General features: G+C 24.6%; 1 protein-coding gene across 2 annotated transcripts in view; it reads right to left on the bottom strand.

Annotated features, from left to right (window-relative positions):
• Window positions 1–503: 503 nt before the first annotated feature.
• The window catches only part of LOC129608916 (uncharacterized), a 73469-nt gene continuing 52472 nt past the window's right edge, over window positions 504–21500 (bottom strand). The window contains exons 3-9 of one of the 2 annotated variants that reach the window (XM_055520712.1): window positions 11325–11577; window positions 9001–9030; window positions 7391–7721; window positions 3186–7288; window positions 2910–3121; window positions 2610–2850; window positions 504–2549 (exon numbers count right to left, since the gene is read on the bottom strand). In XM_055520712.1, coding sequence (XP_055376687.1) covers window positions 2357–2549; window positions 2610–2850; window positions 2910–3121; window positions 3186–7288; window positions 7391–7721; window positions 9001–9030; window positions 11325–11577 — 5363 coding nt within the window. In that variant the 3' untranslated portion in view covers window positions 504–2356. The remainder of the gene's footprint in view (window positions 2550–2609; window positions 2851–2909; window positions 3122–3185; window positions 7289–7390; window positions 7722–9000; window positions 9031–11324; window positions 11578–21500) is intronic. The other variant, XM_055520713.1, reaches the window with a different exon arrangement.

Here is a 21500-nt window from a genome sequence, read left to right as displayed (position 1 = left end):
TATCATTTTTTTAATTTTGAAAATAAGAATTAATGAATTTTTTTTTTTCAAATTCTTAACAGATTAAAAACTTTTTTTAATTATTAAATTTTAATATTTTTTTTCCCTTTTTTTATATTAAATTTTTATAATAAATATATAATACAGTTTCAGTCTCAATATATTTTAAAATTGTAAATAATTATTGAAATAATAATAATTAAAAAAAAAATGTTGAAAATAAAAGAGAAAGGAAATTATGAGTAGTAATTGTATAGTTAAAAATTAATTTAAATTCATTTTAATGATATTTTAAATAATTTTGTTAAATTCATTAACAAAATTTTTATTAATATAAAAATAATAAATTTTATTGTGAGGATTTTCTAGAAGATTAAATGCGGATCAACTCAATTTATGAATTATGATTTGTGATGTAATGTGTCTAATTTGAATAGTACTTTTATAAAGAATAATTTTACAAATGCATTAGGTAAACATGAGGTGTGGCCGTGTATCTCGCTGAATGAGGAAAGTGAATGATTATCATATTTTATTTCTATAATGTCATTATTTCGAGTGAGAAGAATTTTTCTGTTTTTTCGAAAATTGTATACAAAATTTTTTTCACTTTTATTTTGAAGGTAAATAGGTTCAGTCGATAATTTGAGAAAAAATGCAAAAAATAAAAAGTGAAAAAATGTAGTAATCTTATTGAAAAACATCTTTTATAAAAAAAATAAGAATTCTGATTTGAAAGTGAATAAAAAGTGAGATAAACATAACGAGATAAACGATACAACTGATAAAATGTAAATGTTCTTGAAAAAATTTTGTAATTTTTTAAATTAAATCAATTTCTATATTGAAAACTTCAATATTTTTGAATATTCAATCACCATTCATTTAAGTGATGAATGCTTCAAGACTATTGAAGATTATTGAATACATTATGAATTTAAACTATTCAATTTAATATTTTTTTTTCGTTATAATATGAGATTTGTTTTTTAAATTTTTATTGTGATTTTCCATTTATAATAATAGATGATTTTGAAATTCGTATACGCTCATATACGTAGTAATGTAATAGATAAATATTGTTTACTTTTATTGGGTTACATAGCCAAAATATCTTACACAAAAGAAAAATGAATCTCATAAGGAACATCTAATAACATAATCTGAGAAAAGTACCAAAATGAAATCTATGTGTTTAATCTATATGCGTATGTATAATAAAATTTGAAAATGACCTTTGAAAAAATTATAATAGTAATTAAAATATTAATTGGAATTTTTAAAACATCAATTAAAAGCATTTTTAATTTTAAGTCCAACAATATTATTTTGGTATTTTATAGTTTAAATTTTTAATAGTATATATTTTGTATTAAATTAATTAGTGGTCGCCATTAGATATTTTTAAGTATTATTCACGAATATTTATGTATAAAAAGTGTATTGAATTAAATCTTAAATGAAATATTATTACAAATATAAATTGGTCTGTTATTTTTCAACAATGAATTACGTTACAAATGTAAAATGATTATATGATCTGCTTTTAGTTCCTCTTAGTGTGCATACAAGTCATAATGTTGATTACCTTAATGTTCATTAAACGGATTGGAAACGGAAATTTCATCGCAATTTCTTCATTGATATTGCTTACAGTTTATTCTGTTAATGGTTTTTTCTACTAATTTTTTTTATTGTATTTTCTAAAACTCTAAGTAGTTTTTTCCTTGATATTTTTTGAAGCACATACAAATTTGAATATTTCTTGGCGGTCTCTGCTACTCGTACGTAATTAAATAATTTCAATAAGAAAATTATTATAAAACTGGAACCATGACACATTTTTGAGGACTACAAAATAACTTTTATTTCACATTTGTATCGTAATTTAAAATACCTTGTAAAAGATTTAAATAATAATTATAGAAATTTGAATAATTTTTATTTGGCAGTGAAAAAATATAATTAGTAATAACGTATAATTCATGTTATCCGCATTGAACTTCTAAATAATTTTGTTATAATAAAAATGATTATGATTTTAGTGTAGCAATTATAAGGCAGTGAGCAAAACACATTCTTTTAAAACTATTTAGAATTCAACCAACTGAAATTAAAAAATAAAATATTTAAAAATTTAAATATTTTTTTTTTCCTAATAAATAATCTATTTTTGAATTTGACACAATGATCAAAAAATTAATTGTTCCTCTAAAATTTTTTATAAAATTTTTAAGTATTTTTTTACTTTTATTTTTTTACATTTTGACTATAATAGGAAAATTTTTTTACATAAATTTTTTTTTTAATATTTATGTACTTTTTAAAAAGTAAAGATAGATGTGGTTAATTTCAGCTAGCTGAAATATTTTAAGCCGGCAACTAATAAAAATTTCTCAATGAATAATTCTGAGTCCAAAACCGCTATATGAGCTGCACGACCAATCAATGAATTTGCTGTATGCGGTAGTGCATGATGAACATCAAATCTGGCTAAAGTTAATTCAGGTCTAGCTAACATTGGAGCCATTATATTATGAACCATTTCCCTATTTAATTATTACAATTTTATTATGGAAATGAATAAAATTTTATAAAGAAAACAATACCTGTATACACTTCCTAAATTCGAGTTATCCCGTATAGCGGCCTTACATAATTCTAATCTAGCTGAGTGTGGTGGTACATAACGATCTTGACTTGAACCACATAATAACACATTTTTAAAATGATGTAGTGTACTTCGTTGACTTAAACGATACAAGAAACTTTGCCTTAAATCAGGTGAATCCCTTAAACATAATTGTAATAAACTGCCAGATTTTTTCCATTTTTGCATAAACCACATACCTTATAAAAAAAGCATTTTTAATATGCAGTTTTATAAAATTAAAAAAAAAAATACTTACCCATATTTACTAGGCCGCTTGAATTATATAATGTACCAAGATGTGGACCTGATAATGACAAAAATGTATGAAGTCTTGGTAAAAGTGGCCTCATTTGTGGTCTAGCTAATGCTGATCTTACAATTATTGTACCTAAAGAATGTGCAACAAATGATATTTTTGTAGGATTTAGGCCACAAGTTTCGATGTGATATAAAATTTCTGCCACTAGTCTGTTAATAAGAAATTTTCAAATTAATATTAAACGAATATTTAGTAAAATATCATAAAATTTACCTGTCAGTCATTGTATCGAAGTCTGAAAATGTATCACCTTGATTTCTTTCTGACATTATAAATTCTAAATTAGCTCCTGGCAAACCCAATTCAAGATAAGTTCGAACTAATCTTAAATCAGCAGAATTTCCATCTAGTCCATGAACACATATAATTAAATGCATGCCTGCTGGTGAAAATGCTCTGTACTCATCACTAATATGAAAATATGGCATATCAGATGCTAATTTTGGAAAATCAGAATAAATAGCACCATTGTATTTAATTTGTTTTCGGAATTCTTCACGATATTTTTCAAATTCCATTAAAGAAAATGCAGATTCCGGTTGCTGTTGATTTTTACGTTTTGAATTTTTTCCGTTTGCCTTTTGACTATCACTGCGTTCAATTATACGATAATCTTCAGTGCCACGTCCGCTATCATCTTCTTCGTCTAATTCTGCCCGATCACTGAAACCATTCGAGTTTTGGCCCCCATTATTTCCACCACCGCTGTTATAATGACTACTACTCTGCCCACCACTTAAACTTTGCCCATTTAAACTACTTTGACTGTTGTAACCGCTTTGGCAACTAATTCCACCGCCAATTAATTCATTGTCTAGGCTAACAGTTAATTCTGTGCTACTTTGAGATTTTAAAAATGGTCTTGGATGAGAATTTGAACTATTAGTGTTATTTGGAGCAATTTGAGTTTGATTTGGTTTTAGGGCTTCATAAATGTGATAAACAGGATTATCTATAGCACCAACTGGTTTACGAGCAGGTGTTGTCGGGGTTATTTCTTTTCTTATTTGAGTTTGTTGTTGCTTTTGATGTTGTTGCTGTTGATGTTGTTGCTGATGATGATGATGGTATTGTTGTTCTTCTTTTTTCGTTGGAATATGATCATCATTTCTATACTCTGGAAAATTGGGTATATCTTTAATATAAAATTGAAAATCTTCTTTTTTTGTATTGTTGCAATTTTGCTCCTGTTCTTTTTTGTATAAATTATCTTCTCTTTTGTGCTGCTTATGCATCAATAATTCATCCTTTTTATTATGTTTATGATCATCGATTTTGTACACCTGATTTTCCTTTCCGTGGTGTAAAATTTTGTGATCTTCTGTTTTTTTGGAAAAATTTTCGTCTTTTTTATTTAGATTAATATCTTCTTTTCTGTGAGAAATATGGTCATCCTTTTTAAAGTTAACTGCATGTTCCTGCTTCTTAAAATTGGGCTCCGAATTTCTTTTTATATTATAGTCAAAGGATTTTTCTAAATTTTGACTTCTATATTTATCTTTCAATGAATTGGATTTAGATTTAAGTTTTTCGGATTCAATTAACTTTTCTAATAAAGGGTCCTCTTTATCTGGGGAAGGTGAGTTACCTGAAGGAGGGTCACGGAATTCATCGGGTGGTAAAAGAGTATCTTGAAATTGTTTTGGTGGTGGTACTCTTACATTTGCAAAAGGATTTTCATTATCATTAATACTGGTAATGTCAAATTCTGATTTAGATTTCTCAGATTGTTTTAAATTGTCCGCAATTTTAGAAGTTACATTAATTGATGCATGAAAAGCCTTGTCAGATGAATTTGCTGGCGCACTTTCTATTGCGCCCAAATTGTAGAGTTTCCTGTCGGATATCGGAGGAATATTAATCCATTCTGGTTTAGATTTCATCTTGAATTCTTTCGAAATATCATTGCGCTCATTTGATTTCGCTGTAACTGATGGTTTTATTGTTACTGTTGAAGTTTTTTTATGAGACGATTCATTTTTGGTTTGATGTTTATTACTAGATTTAGGTGGTAATCGATTCTTTTTTGCTTCTTGTTCATCAAATAATTTTTGTAGTTTTCGTCTTAATTGCTCCCCATTCAAAATTCTATTTTGACTTGCATACTGTTCGTCTTGTAAAGTTTCAGGGCTTGAAGGACCAGAGCTTTTGCGGCTCGAAACCCATCCACTTTGTTCACTCATCGATGACGTCGAATTGCTGTTACTACTTGTTTTTGGTCGATGTATTGGCGATGTATCAAATTGTGGAGGTGGTGCTAAATTTGGTAAACTTTCACTGAAACCTGAATTAGGATCACTTTGGTTACTGTTCAAATTAAAATTTTGTGTTGATTGATCAAGAGATTCTAATTTAAAGGGAACACTCGCTGAAGATAAAATTCGTTGTTCTTTTCCTTTGCGTACTTTTGATGGAATATCACTTTCGGAACTGCTGGAATCTTTACCAAGCGTTCCATTTCTAAGCATTTCTTTTAAATCAGACATTCTAACACGAGCGATTTCAACTGATCTTGGAATAGTTTGAGAATTCGAGCACGGGTTAGGCCGATGACTGTTTTGCAACGTAAAAGATGAATTGCTTCTTGGTATGGGGTTTTCTTGATGCGAATCAAAATTTTGTGGAAATTTATTTGTGTTTTCAATTCCATTTAAAATATTGTTGTTATTAATATTATGATTATTGTTGTTCATTATTTTTTTACTCCTTATAGGAGGATAAGAATTACGTGGTGGTACTCCGGATCCTGTTGTTTTTGGTAAAGAATTATAGTACGCACAATGAGTTTTATTATTCGTATTATTCCCATGCCGAGGCTGGTTAAGCATTTTTATTTCATGTAAATAATCATATTTTCCTAATTTACGATTTTCATCTATAATACGGTTCAAAGTTCCGCCCATATCATCCCGTCGATACATTCCACAAGATTCCATATTGTATCCATTCGAAAATAATGGTTCACGATTCAAAAATTGTTGAATACGTTTTGTTGGATCTCCTGGATTTTTATATTTCTCCCTAAATTCGTTTATGTTTTTCAATAAGTCTTCTGCTTGTAATTTTGCCTTATATTCACGATTCAAAGTATTTTGTGGAGTGGCAGTTGCTGGATATTTGCTAATATGGCTTAAATTACCATGACTTTGCACTGTGTTTAATGGGATTTGTGAACGTTGTGTTGCCTGTTGTTGATATCTTGTAAGGGAAGTTGTGCTATGAACTCCAGTTAGACCGTTTGATGTGTTGTAGTTTACTCGTTTGTTGATTCGATCATCCGACTCAACAGTACTTTTAACTGTACTTTCAGCAACTCCACCATCTAGTTGGTCCAGAGATTTGCTGTGTCGTGTAGGAAAAGAATTACTATTACCACCAATTGTATAAAATTCGTTTTGATTTTCTGCTGTACAACATTCTGATAAATTTCTGCATTCACCATGACACAAATTATTATTACCATTTTCTACAACAGATACTGAATATCTAGACAATGTTTTTTGCCTCATACCAACACAATTCATTGTTGATATGGATGCTGCGGCTGGTGTTATAGTTAAACTTGCTTGTAATATATCACCACCCAATGCAAATCGTGGAGTCATGACACCTAAATAATTATTAGGTTTTTGATATTCGAAATTAATTCCACAGGAACATTCTTTTAGTCGTTGCTGTTGCTGTTCTGTAGTTGGCGTTGTTCCGTTACCATTCATGCCAATATAACTCACTGTAATTCCAGAAGTAGGTACAGAAGCAGAATTTATTCTAGTAGAATTGATTGTTGGCACCGATTGATTTATTTTTTCTGATAAAGTCTTTGCGCTACTTACAGGTGTTGTATTGGTATTATTATTGTTATTAGATTTTGATAAAGACGTTATTGTATCATGGCCATTATTTAAATGTGGGTCACTACCAGTACGGCGACGTGAATATTTGGGTGGATCTTGATATCTGTCTTCAAAAATTAATGGTAGTGAATTTGCATCGCCATCTAATGGTGTACAATGAACTGGTAGGGGTGGTATTGATGGCATATATTTACTACGTCTTGCCATTTCACAAACAGCAACATAATTTTGATAATTGTTATCGTAACAACCGGCAGCAGAATGGCGAGGATTTTCCATAACGAAAAAACCCTCGGCAAAACGACGTACTCGTAATATATGATGTTTTTTTGCTAATAGAGAATGTATGCATGGTTGTGTTGATACTGCTACGATACGCCGCCAATACATTATACTTTCAGCACATAATTGAGCAATATCAGAATTAGCACGAATCGCAAAATCATCTTCACTATCGTGGAGCTATAAATTAAAATAATTTTCATAAAATAAACTTATTAATGCATTTGACCAAAGATTTAATAGTTTTAATTTAAGAAAAAAATAATTTTTTTGGTTATTTACCTTTGCTTGATCTGACAATTTCTTTAACCTTTCTGATGTGTCATTAGTTTTGTAAACAGGAGATCCAATTATATTATTCCATTGTGGAGGTAAAACTGTACTGAATTCATTCAGTGTTAATTTTAAAGATTCAACAACACCCAAAAGCAAGGCACAAATTTCTCGATGAATATTGCGAGCTTGTAGCAAACGGCTATTTGGACCACCGCTACATTTCGTTGTTCCAGCGATATTTGGACCAAAGAATACAGCTTCTAAAGGACCTGGGGATGTACTACCACGACAACTTAATTTTCCACCACTAAGCCATGGTTTCGATGTTCGTGGGGCACTAAAATAAATTAAAAATTTATTAATGGAGTTTAAATATGTATGTATAAGAAAAAAATTTTACGGTAAGACTTTATACGAGTAGTAAGTTTAAAATGTTTTAAAATTTCAATTTAATTGAATCAAAATATTCAAAGTGTTAGTTTTAGATTTAAATTCATTTCATTTTGAATCTATTCACAAAATACTAAAGTAAATTATTATTATGAAAAATAAAGTAATTATGTAAGTATGAATTAAAAATTGCTTTTTGAATTTTGTATGCTAGTTATGATTTATAAAAAAATTTCAAATGTGTTTACGTAGATTGAGTTTTGCAATTAAAATAAATTAAATTTGTTGAATATAAAAAGTCTACTTAGATTGCTTAAATGTAAATTTTTTTGAGTGCCAATTTATTTTACTTATTTTACAATTACTTTTTTATGAATAATATTATGAGTTTTAAAAATTGAAAATAAAAAGAATGTAAAATGCAAGAGATTAACTGCAAGACATTTGAGATTTACATATAACAATATATGTAAGTCTCAATTGACAGAGTAAGTCGTGTAATATTTAATATTATTTCTCCTAAGACACAAACCTTGTCGTGCTGAACAAAGATTGCAAGATTGGGCGACATATCTGAGCCGAGTATCAGGAATATACTTAGACAAATTCGGTTCATTAGTGGTAAATTAAATTCGAAGGCAATTGAAAACTGAACCGAAAACAACGATTTAGTTTTCGTGCAATAAAATAAAGTAAAGCGACATGATATCGACTATATGAATGTTTTTCTTAACGCGCGACTGTTTTATCCAATCAATCAATTATTAAAGTAAAAATTTCTACGCATACAGAAATAATAATAACAATTTACATTATTTTTATAGAAATTATGATTTTAAATTAATTATTTTTATTAAATTTACCATTAATTGATTTTATACTATTTAATTTTATGTGCAATGTGTTTATTTTTTTTCTATAAATATAAAACTGATATGACATTAATTATGCATATAAAACTTGTCAAAAGAAATTTATTACTATTTTGCTACTTTAAAGTTTGAAAAAAACTCTTACTTCAAAATTGTTGTAATGTGGTTTTAAAACACAATTCAGCTGGTGGGTTTCAATTGCTGAAATGTTTAATAATAACCTATTATTACAATTTCGAAGTCAAAGTTTAAAAATAAATATGAAATGTGCTGAATAACTCACAAACTATTGCTACAAAATTAATAGTATTTGGTGTTATTAGTTTTTCATTAAAAATATCACTACAGGCTTACCAACTTTTTATAAAATTTAAAACGGTTTTCCTTAATATTTATTTTTCGTTAATGAAAAAAATTTGATTTTTAATTTAAATTACATAAAAGGCACATTGTTAACAATTTGTTTTCGGTTTAACATACATATACAGAATTAATAGCGTTAATGTAAATTTTTATATAGAGAAATCAAGTTTTAATTAAATATTTCCACCATGATTGCAAAAGAGGTTTAACGATGCCATGCAAGAAGAAATTAAACAAAAAAAAAAGATCAGAAAATAGAGAAAGATAGAAAGAAAAAATAATTAATTAGTTTGTTTTTTTGTATAGTAATATATTTATTATTAATTTATGCAATTATTAAATAATCTTGTGTGATTATTAATTCAAAAATAAAAATGGATAATAAAACACATAAAGTTGAATGAGTTGGGAATCAAAAAAAAAAAAATTAAAATGTTGTAAAAAAGCTCAAAACACTCAGCAAATGTTATTTTTAGTGCAATATAAAGCATATGCAAAGAAAGATATTGAGGATTTATAATTATTTCATGCATATGCTTAATATCATTAATCACAATCAATCAAATTTATTTTAAAAAGAGTCATTTTAAAGTGAATATATCTTAATATTGGAGATCAAAGCTTTTATAGGGAGGCAAGCAAAGTGTTAAGTTTTTAAATGAATTTTTTTTAATATAAAATTATAAGGATTATTGTAATAAATTTATTCTATATTTAATTTAAATAGTTTTAATTTAAATTTTAAAGATCATTGCAATTTATTTGTGGGTGAAAGTATGGAAGTATTCCGTTTTGTAATTAATACGGCAGTACTCTGCAAACTTTGACAAATCATCACATTGTATTTTAGGAAAAATTGAAGAATATTACGCATTTTGAATTGTATAAAATGTGTTTTCAAAACACAAAGAAAAGCAAATCGTATATTCAAAACATTCTTAATGCTTTTTATAAAATTTTGACGATAATTGAGAAAATTGGCAATATGCTAGAAATTTTAAGGAGACTGATATTAAAATAATACATATAATGTTACATATAATGTTAATTTAAAAAGAATTGTCAATGTCAAAAAATCAAAATTTGTATTCCGAAATGTAAAAAGAAAATTTTGTTTTGTATTGATAATGCAGTGTTCTTGTATTTTGTTTTGGAATTAAATACTGTTTAAATAGGGTTTTACAACTTTATTTTTGACAATACAGAATACTATCCATATACATCGTATAATAATATAAGTTTTGTAGATGTCAAAAGTCATAAAAATTAGATACGTCGTTTTAAATTCTAAAATTATAGAGAATTCGTGACCAAAAACCAAAATGATTTGAATAATTTGAAAAAAATTGGGAATTCTGTCAAAATGAATTTTTTTTTAAAATTTGGTTCTGTATGGCTCTTTCTTTTATTTTTATTATTATTCAATGTAAATATGACATTAAAAACGACACTGACACGGAACGAACAATTTTGCGCTAATTGGCATAAATGAAAAAAGCTGAAAATTTTTTAAAGTTGAGTTAAGATTTTTCAGTCTAAGACAATATATGAAAATGAAAATTTTTTTGTTATTTCAATTTCTTTAAAAAATTTTTATATTTAAATAATATTATTATAGGCCAATGTTTATATGTATATAATATGGAAACTGTCTGGAAAACTTAGAAATAAAATTTTTATATTTTCACAAAAAAATTCAGATTTTCATTTATACATTAATTCGTTAATATTTATTTTCTGGAAAAGAGGAAATTGTCCTTGATATTAAAATTTTTTCAAAAAAAAATACTTAATTTATAAATTCATTTACAAGGTCTTTTTTTAATATTTAAGATTATTTTTTTTTTTGAATCCATCAAAAAATCAAAGGAAATTTTAGGGGAGTATTTAAAATTACTCCCAAGTACTATAGCCAAGGATAGAAATTTCAAGAAGCAGAGAATAATTTGGGTTTGATAATATTCTAATATACACAAGAACTTCTAGAAGAGGTCAAAAATTAATATCAAATTTAATTTAAAAAAAAATTTCGTATGAAGTACAGTATAATCACAGAGCTCTATTTTTTGGTTTAATTTGTATTTAAATTGACATTATTATGGTGATTGAAATTGTGTATATATTTGTATATAATATGTAATAATTATTATGAATTTTCATAATTACTACACTGAATACTCCGAAATAATGTTTTGTTTAAGTATATATCATATTTTGCAGAAGCTAGGCAGAATTTCTTGTAATTTTTATTTATAGCTGTAATATAAATATAATTGCTATATTATTTTTAGTTAATTAATAATTTTATTACTTACTTAATATATGGTTGATGAAGTGCTACAAGACTAGCATGAATTCCAAGACTAATTGCTGCCAAATGAAAATAATCAAATAAAACTGGTAAATGATAATGTAAACCTCTTCCTGGATAAAAATTCAATTGTAATGTTCGTGTTGATGCTAATGATAAACTAGAACCATTATTAGATACTTGTTCACCAAACCATAATTCAAGAATTAAACTAAATTCAGCACGTTCAATTGATTCCTTAAGATGTCTACTATCAACTGTAAATAAATAAAAAAATTAAAATAAATTTATTAATTTAGAAATTTATGACATTTTGTAATTTGAATTAAATTTGCAGAATTCATTTAAAGCTATTTTATTTGGAAATTAATTCATAAAGCCACATATTTTTACATCAAATAATTGTCGCAATTTTTTGACTAACTCATTAGACGTGTGTATAGTGCAATATTGCCCAAAATCGAGAAACTATTTATTAAACAATATTTTTTTTAAAGATTTTAATAGAAAAAGTTAATATGGTTTTTTGTCACTGATCGTGGATAATTGCTTATCTTCTAATACAAACAAATAAACAAAGACTTTTAAAAGGAATTTCTGCTTTTAAGACTTTTTTCTGTTAAATGCAACTTTTTAATAAAAATTAAAATAGAACCTTTCGGAATAGTAACAGCAAATAGTTATTAGCAAAGTTTCTACGACTAAAGCCTCAATTTTTATGATTCATAAAAGTGAACTTAGCAATTCTCTTCAGGATTTTTCAAATCAATATGAAATATCATTATGTGGTTTTGTTTTTACTTTATTATGTTTAAGTTCAAATCTCAATAATTTTCACATAGCATATCCTTTTATTGCATACCAAAAGATGAAAAGAAAATCTGAATTTTTCATTGAATATTCATTCATATTTATACAATATGTATGTATTGCAATAACGAGCATTTACAATATCTTAAAATATCAATACGTTTTAAGGTCAGAAACATATAAAAGTACTCCAATAAACGAGAACATTAAATACATACACATATATATTATAAAATGGTGATGGTAAAATTTTTGGTAAGGAATTTAAAGAGAAATATTAAAGAAATGCAGAAAATATAATTGTTTTTATATACTTTAATAGAATGAGATTTTTAGTATTTTTAAATTAATTGGATTTGGTTCATCTAAAATGAAATGAAATTTTAAATATTTTATGTCATAATAATAAACTTGATCATTTAATAAAATTTTATTTGTGAAATTATATTTAATATTTATGTAAAATTATCTGAATAATGACCATTATTTTGAAAGAACTATTTTGTCGTTAAGAATTATGTGGTTAAATATTTTATGTAATCATAAAATAATTAAAAGTTCACAAATGTGATCATATACAGAACATTTTTAGAAATGTATCAGAGAGATGTAAAACTTTTGTTCCGGGAGATTTTTAAAAATCAGTCTGATGAGACCCGAAACTCTTAAAAAGGTGTTAGTGAAAAAAAAACAATTTGTTAAATATTATTCTGTGCCCTAATATTCAAGTGATTTTAAAAAATTTAAGAAGAAATTTATGAGGAAGTAATACGCGCTCATAAGGGAAGCGCTAACACGTTCCCTGTCCCAATACAAAAATGCAAAATTGACCGACAGTTTTTTGAATAATTTGTTTTTTTGTAGTCATAGGATAGCTTTACTAATAATAATAATTAAAAAAAAAAACTAATGTAGGGTATTTCTACCTCAAACACATATGGTCCATATATAATAATTTGTGATTTCTGCATAAAATAAAAATATTTTTTCGTATGGCCCGGCGGTTTTCTTTACTTTATTATCGTACCAGCACGTCCAGTGCAGAATAATTTGCTTTAGAAATTTCATATACCCCCTGACGCACATATGACTCAGGAACGTATCAGTGCTTATCTAGCGCACGTTTTCTGAACCATATGTGGCTTAGCGGACAGGGAACGTTTTAAGGTTCCCGGAGGGTTTCTACACAAATCAAAATTTTAGTATGTGAGGTATTATAAAGAGAAAAATCTTAATGCGCTTGAGCAATTTCTTAAAGAATTAGAATAAATAAAAAGGAAGTGTCATTCTTTTTCTCTGAGATCTTAGCACAACGCAATGGTTTAGATCGTTTATTAGTGTTGATAACACATTATCGCGTTTATTGTAAAATAACACAACATAATAGTTTTCCTATTTTATAACAACAATGAAAATTAATTATTTTTATATTTTAATATTCAATAATATATTGAATAAAACAGCAGAAAAAAAAACAAGTGAATTAAATATAAAAATATAAGTCAAATGAAATAAAAATATCTCACATACATACATATATTATATATATAAAATTTATTGAGTGAGGTCTCAACTATTCATTTAAAAAAAAAAAATGAAACGTTCATTCATTATTATGATGACAATATCATATGCAATAATATTTAGTATAGAAAATATTGTGAATTTCACCCAATAAACAAAATGTGTTCCGTATAAATTTTGTATTGCGATTTTGTTAATGTCTATATAATGAAGTACTATATAAATTGTTTGTAGTTTTTGGAGAAAAACATTTTTTGAGCTGACTAATGTGGTAATGGTTATGGCAATGGTCCTTTAACCGAAGGTCCTCGGATTCAAACCCTGGTTGCATAAATATCAAATATATAATCAATAAATATCAATAACCTTTAATATTTAGTATGAAGAAAAAATTACGGCGGGCTGATAATCACCTTAATTAAGTTAATTCAATGAACTGTAAAACTGATGTTACTAGACTCTAAAGTCAAGTAGAAGATTTTGATTTTTTTAATTCTAAAAAGAGGCAAGCTATAAGCTGACCCATATTTTTGAAAACTACAATTAAAATAAAGATATATTCATAAGAATAAACGAAAATTACAATTCATAATAACCAAAATTTCATGAGAATTTTAAGGAAATTTTAAGAAAAATTATATGAAAATTTTAATTTAAAAAAATTTGTGTGATTTTTTTACTTCTGGGACCCTCAATACCGCAATATCTCAATATAATTATTAACTGGGTATAATTAGGGTTATTAAATAATCAGTTAGAATAAACGAAATTTCCCTATATCCTTGGTTCTTATTTTGCAGTAAAAAGTTGTTGAGCAAAATATTTATTATTTCTTTAAATTCATATATAAATTGTTTATTGGATTGAAAAAAAATTTCTCAAAATAATCATTGTATATTTTTTATTTCAAGCTTTTTGTATTTGTCATATTATAAGCTAAAAACCTTTAAATCTATTTTTAGAAATCTATTGTTTATCACAAAAAGGATAAAGACAAAAAGAAAAATAAGAAATGAAAAAAAAAAAAATAAATGTAATATTTTATTCCATTTGATTTTTCTTTTTTTTTTACATACATACATCCATACATATTTATATTTTTTCTTTTCCTTTTTTTTAGGACAAGGTTATATAGTTACGGGTTGTTATACTGCTTATATGCAAATTTATTTCTGATTCAATATTATAAGTATATACATATCTATATATATATATAAAATACATATATGATGCGATAACATATGAGAACGAATATTTGGCTAATATACATTTCATATATTTATAATTATACATATATGTACATCTATATTGCAATGTTATAATAGTAAAAGAAAGAGAAAAGAAATATCAATAAATAAAATTTTAAAAAAAAAACAAGGATAAATATAGAGTTAGCTGGAGAAACTGTGAGATATCGGTATATGTAATTTATTGGAAATTAATAATGTAGAATTTGTGGAGCGAAAATTTGTGGACCTGTGAATTTTACTAAATTAAAAATTTATTATTTTTACTATACTGCATTAAAAAATTTGTATAATAAGAAAATACTGGTCAAATGTCAACCTGACTTACTAAGTAATATAATTTTAATTTTTGATTAATTGATGTTATACGACATACATTTAGGTAATTACCGTTAAATTTTTAACAATACAATAAATTTTAGAAAAATATATCTATTTCTGTCAAAATTCGAAAATAATATTGTGTCAAAAATTTTCAATGTAATACATAGGGCAAATATTTAAATGCTAATTTAACACAAATTTAACTTATTTTACAAATAAACATGTAAGTACTTCCGAAAATTTTTTTTTCAAAAAATGCGTCTGAATTTTTAATTTTGTTGTTAAAACATTTACATTGAACATATGTACAACTTAATTATTTTTATATAATTGATTTTACGGTATTAAATTCATAACGGGATACTAAATTCATAATACTATTTCCATAAATCACTTGAAACAGCTTGTATACAAAGTATATAAGTATACATAAAGTAGAAAAATACTAATATGTGGTAATATGTGGTTAAGGATGTTGAAAAATTAGAAAAAAACTAAATGCGTTTTCTATAAATATACATACATATATATACATACAATATGCATACATATAGTATAATATAGCAATATTCATTTAAATATAAAAACTCTTTAAAAATTTGCTTTTTCCATTTTCCTTTTTGTGATAATGTTTTCTTGATTGAAATATTTAATATTAATTTTACAAAAAGAACTAGGTTAAATGATTTAAATTATTGTCGGTTTTCGATAAGTTTTCAAATTTAAAATAAATTTGTTAAAGAATTTTATGTTTTCACATACATATATACTCGAAGATGTACAATATGCATGTATACATATTAAGAATTTTTGTGTATATATCGTATTTTGATTGCTTTTAAAATTGGTTCCGTTCTATTTTGAATAGTATTGTTATATAGTTTGAATATTTCGAATATTACGTATATATAATTTGAGATTTTATGAAATATTATACATATATATATATATAGATTTCCTGAATCTTTTAAAAACGGAAATTAAATAATTTTAATTTTATTATTATATTGAGAATGATTGCCATTATTGACTAAATTTTATAATATTTTATGATTTTATTGCTTAATTTTATTTAAATATCTTTATATTTTTTGATAATATAAAAAATGAATTATTTTAAAACAGGATTTTTTAGTTCCTTTGTATATATATATTTATATTTATTGCGTGTATAATTTTATTCTTTAATCTTTAACAGGATTTTAAAGCGAAATTTTTTTTGGAATTTTATTTTGGGATATGACGTATTATGTGTCATTACGGTAATGCATAAGAAAAATACGATAATGTATAAATCTTAATTGATGTATTCATTTTAATTTGCAAGTAAGCAATACTTATAAGTGGAATAGTGTTTTGTATATAGCAACTTGGTTATATATAATAGAAATAATAATAAACTTATAAACTTGAATATTTTATGATTTCACTTTTATGACGCAATAAATGTACATAACTACATTTATGAACTACTCCTCTGTATAGACTGTTTAGAACTGTTATAACACCATAAACTGTTACGCAGTTATATAATTATTTTAAATTGCAGTAAATAATTATTTTATATATAAAGAAATATGACAACTCTCAAACCTGAATTTGGCAATATTTACTTATTTAGAACTGTTATACATTATAATGTGTTATACTATGAATTGAATATATTTAAATGAACTAACGCAAAAAAAAAAAAAATTTACTCTCGCACGCATTTAAAAAAGCAATTGAGAAAGTATGAATTCAAAAACCTTTCTTTTATGTCACTCTCTTTGATACTGAGAAATATTTATATTGTTATTATTAATTAACTCAAGTTGAAATATTATACCGTGCATATGAGCTATATTAGCTCATTTTGAGAGAAATCAAATAAAATAAATAAAACATAAATAAATAAATATGCCCCTGAATAAAACGCAATTAATAATAAATTGTCAAATTTTTCTTTAACTTCTTATATCTGTAATACGAGTATAAAAATCATATTAATGTGTGATTTCATTTCATACGGATGCTTACGTCTAATTAACATTTGGTTGAAAATTTTCATTTTGAAAAAAAAAATTGAGAATAAAAATAATGATAAAAAAAAATTTGGAAAATTTGTTTTTAAAATAGAAAAACTAATAAATTTAAGTTTTTATTTGTTTTTTGATCAGAAGAATAAATACAAAATAGAAAAGCAAAATAACATCTACTTTAGGTTTTTTTTTTTTTATTTCAGTTTTATAAGTTAAGTTACAATATTGGAAATAAATTTCGAATAAAAACTTTACAAAATCGTTTTTAAGTAGGATTGTATGAGTACATACTTGAAAATGTTTACAATATAACATGATTGTTTGTATGTATATAATTTGTATATTTATATAAGCAATGTCTGTATTATATATATATATATATATATATATAGAGTGTAAATATCAGTGATTTTGTATTGGCATTATTGAAATTGAGAAATGATAAGCAAAAGGCTTATAGAGAATTTTATCACTTTTGATTTAGTTGATTTTTGTAGGAGATTTGGATAAGGTTACATGTGGCAATAAAATTGTTAAGGTGATTTATTTGAAATACGAAATTTCTTTTCGGGTAAACCGAAGTAATTTTTTTAGAACCACTTAGAAGCCAGAATAAAAATTTTTCATAATTAATATCAAATCTGTTTCAGGTTCCTTTTTATAAAAAAAAAATTTTAACATTGATTCTGAAAACTGCAACCAGCTTTAAAAAATATTTACTTTAGGTTTTATTTAAAATTCATTACACTTATTATATTTTTCTAAAAAATTACATCAGAAAAATGCTAATCTTTTTAAAATTTCAGAATAAAATTAAAGTAATTCTTTATTTTATTAAAATTTAAAATATAGGTGCAGAATAATAATGATATAACAGATATCAAGATTGATATTAAATAATTAAAAATCACTTTAAATTAATGGATTAGAGTAATAGACAAAAATCTCTATAATTGAACAACGTCAATCGAGTTTAGCTCTAAGATAAATTCTAATAAAATAGTAGGACCATACTAAATTATTTCTATTATAATTCGTTAAATTATTCAATCTCCTAAACTCTATTTATAAAAAGTACCTAATTTAATATTTTATGGCACGAAATTGATTTTTGCTCTAGTATGATGAACTAGAATCATTTCTCGACCTATTTTATAACTCAAGTTGAAATATTATACCGTGCATATGAGCTATATTAGCTCATTTTGAGAGAAATCAAATAAAATAAATAAAACATAAATAAATAAATATGCCCCTGAATAAAACGCAATTAATAATAAATTGTCAAATTTTTCTTTAACTTCTTATATCTGTAATACGAGTATAAAAATCATATTAATGTGTGATTTCATTTCATACGGATGCTTACGTCTAATTAACATTTGGTTGAAAATTTTCATTTTGAAAAAAAAAATTGAGAATAAAAATAATGATAAAAAAAAATTTGGAAAATTTGTTTTTAAAATAGAAAAACTAATAAATTTAAGTTTTTATTTGTTTTTTGATCAGAAGAATAAATACAAAATAGAAAAGCAAAATAACATCTACTTTAGGTTTTTTTTTTTTTATTTCAGTTTTATAAGTTAAGTTACAATATTGGAAATAAATTTCGAATAAAAACTTTACAAAATCGTTTTTAAGTAGGATTGTATGAGTACATACTTGAAAATGTTTACAATATAACATGATTGTTTGTATGTATATAATTTGTATATTTATATAAGCAATGTCTGTATTATATATATATATATATATATATATAGAGTGTAAATATCAGTGATTTTGTATTGGCATTATTGAAATTGAGAAATGATAAGCAAAAGGCTTATAGAGAATTTTATCACTTTTGATTTAGTTGATTTTTGTAGGAGATTTGGATAAGGTTACATGTGGCAATAAAATTGTTAAGGTGATTTATTTGAAATACGAAATTTCTTTTCGGGTAAACCGAAGTAATTTTTTTAGAACCACTTAGAAGCCAGAATAAAAATTTTTCATAATTAATATCAAATCTGTTTCAGGTTCCTTTTTATAAAAAAGATAAAATCGGATGGGTTTCGATTTTGGGACGGAGAGTCAGAAACTCAAAGTTTTAAGTTTGGGACTCTTTTTAAAAAATCCAAAATCTGCTTTCGATTAGAAAAATTTGGATGAAATAGATTTAACAAAACTAAATACAATTTTTACATTGCCTATATATTTTCAACAGTTTATTTTGGAAAAATGTACTACAAAATATTAATATTAATCACCAACACTGTTATACAAACAAATTTTAAATTTAAAAAACTTTGTGATATACATTTATGTATGTGATATTAAAATTGGAAATAGAAAGTTAGTTTTATGTTTGTTTTAAAGAAGTTGTTTTAAATAATAGTTATTCTTGTTAGACCATAACATAATGTATGAATATGTATATATGAATATGAATATATATGTTGAGGAAAGAAGCTACATTTATACTTATTTTTAAAGCAAATAAAATGAGGAGAATAGAAATATATTATGTACATATAGGTGTATTAAAATATATATTTATGTGTGTGTGTATTCATATTATACAAGAGAGATTTCAAATATTTATTTAGTTATTTTTTCAAATTATAGTCGCAAAATTGAAAAGTTTTATATATAAATTTTTAAAAATATCATTAAAATTTGAACTATTATTAAAAATAGTTCTCATATTTTTAATTATATATAAATGAAATATTTTAAAAATATTTTAAGAATATTTGAAATTATTTTGGGATATTGACTAAGGATTAAATATTTGGCTATGACATATAAAATCAGCTAATTAAAATTCTATATGCTAAAATTTTATATTAAAAATTCCAAAATTTCTAAATTAATAAATGAGGTCAGGAAGGTAAAAAATTCGTACAATTAATAATTAATTTAAGTATTATTGTATAAATCTCTAAAAATTTTAATCTATTCAATAAAAAAAATAAATTAAATTTTCGGAAAATCGAAAAAAAGAAATCACAAATTTTTTCTATTCCATTCTATTTTTTTTTATAATTTCTAATAAATTCAATTCTAAATTTTACAAATTTCTTAATATTTTATGTGGTATACAATCATCTCTTTGTATATCAATTTACCAGCATTGTGTTTTTCTATTGTTATTGGCAAGAATTTTTTGCTGCAATCATCATACATGGGTTTTTTTTTTATGTACATACGAGTACTTGTATAATGTACCATTTGTTATACAAAAAAAAACACGTGTTTTGGTTCGTAATTTAACGTATATATATATATATATATATAGATATACGGTTTATTTAAAGAAGAACTATGTGTAACTAATGTAGTTGATTTCAATTTAGAAAATTCTAAATGCTAATAATTTAATTAGGATACAAAGGAATTCAAATGTTAATAAACTCTGCGTGATTTGTAAATACTTTAAAATTTCAAAAGTATCATTTCAAAAATATTATGGAGTTCATTACTAGTTGTTCATTAAATTGATTAAGTAATTTAGTTAATGTGTAGAAAATTTTGATTTTAAAGTAATAATATATTGGAATTAGGTGATAATTATAAGTTATTTGAAAAGAAACATTGGAGATATTTGCATATGGAGGAATTAATATTTTAAGTATAGGAAAACCTGGGCTAAATAAGGTACTATATAATTTCTTTTCGAATTCGATTTTAAAAATTCATAAAGACGTGATAATGACGTGATAATTATTTAATAAATTCGTGATTTCAGTAAAAAAAACCTCATAATTTTAACATTGATTCTGAAAACTGCAACCAGCTTTAAAAAATATTTACTTTAGGTTTTATTTAAAATTCATTACACTTATTATATTTTTCTAAAAAATTACATCAGAAAAATGCTAATCTTTTTAAAATTTCAGAATAAAATTAAAGTAATTCTTTATTTTATTAAAATTTAAAATATAGGTGCAGAATAATAATGATATAACAGATATCAAGATTGATATTAAATAATTAAAAATCACTTTAAATTAATGGATTAGAGTAATAGACAAAAATCTCTATAATTGAACAACGTCAATCGAGTTTAGCTCTAAGATAAATTCTAATAAAATAGTAGGACCATACTAAATTATTTCTATTATAATTCGTTAAATTATTCAATCTCCTAAACTCTATTTATAAAAAGTACCTAATTTAATATTTTATATCACGAAATTGATTTTTGCTCTAGTATGATGAACTAGAATTATTTCTCGACCTATTTTCGAGATCTTATCATTATACTTT

The sequence above is a fragment of the Condylostylus longicornis genome, unplaced genomic scaffold (genome assembly GCF_029603195.1).
Source record: "Condylostylus longicornis isolate FDR11 unplaced genomic scaffold, ASM2960319v2 ptg000038l, whole genome shotgun sequence".
Classification (NCBI taxonomy): Eukaryota; Metazoa; Arthropoda; class Insecta; order Diptera; family Dolichopodidae; genus Condylostylus; species Condylostylus longicornis.
The sequence above is the reverse complement of the archived record's forward strand: the minus strand, read 5'-3'. Positions and strand labels throughout refer to the sequence as shown.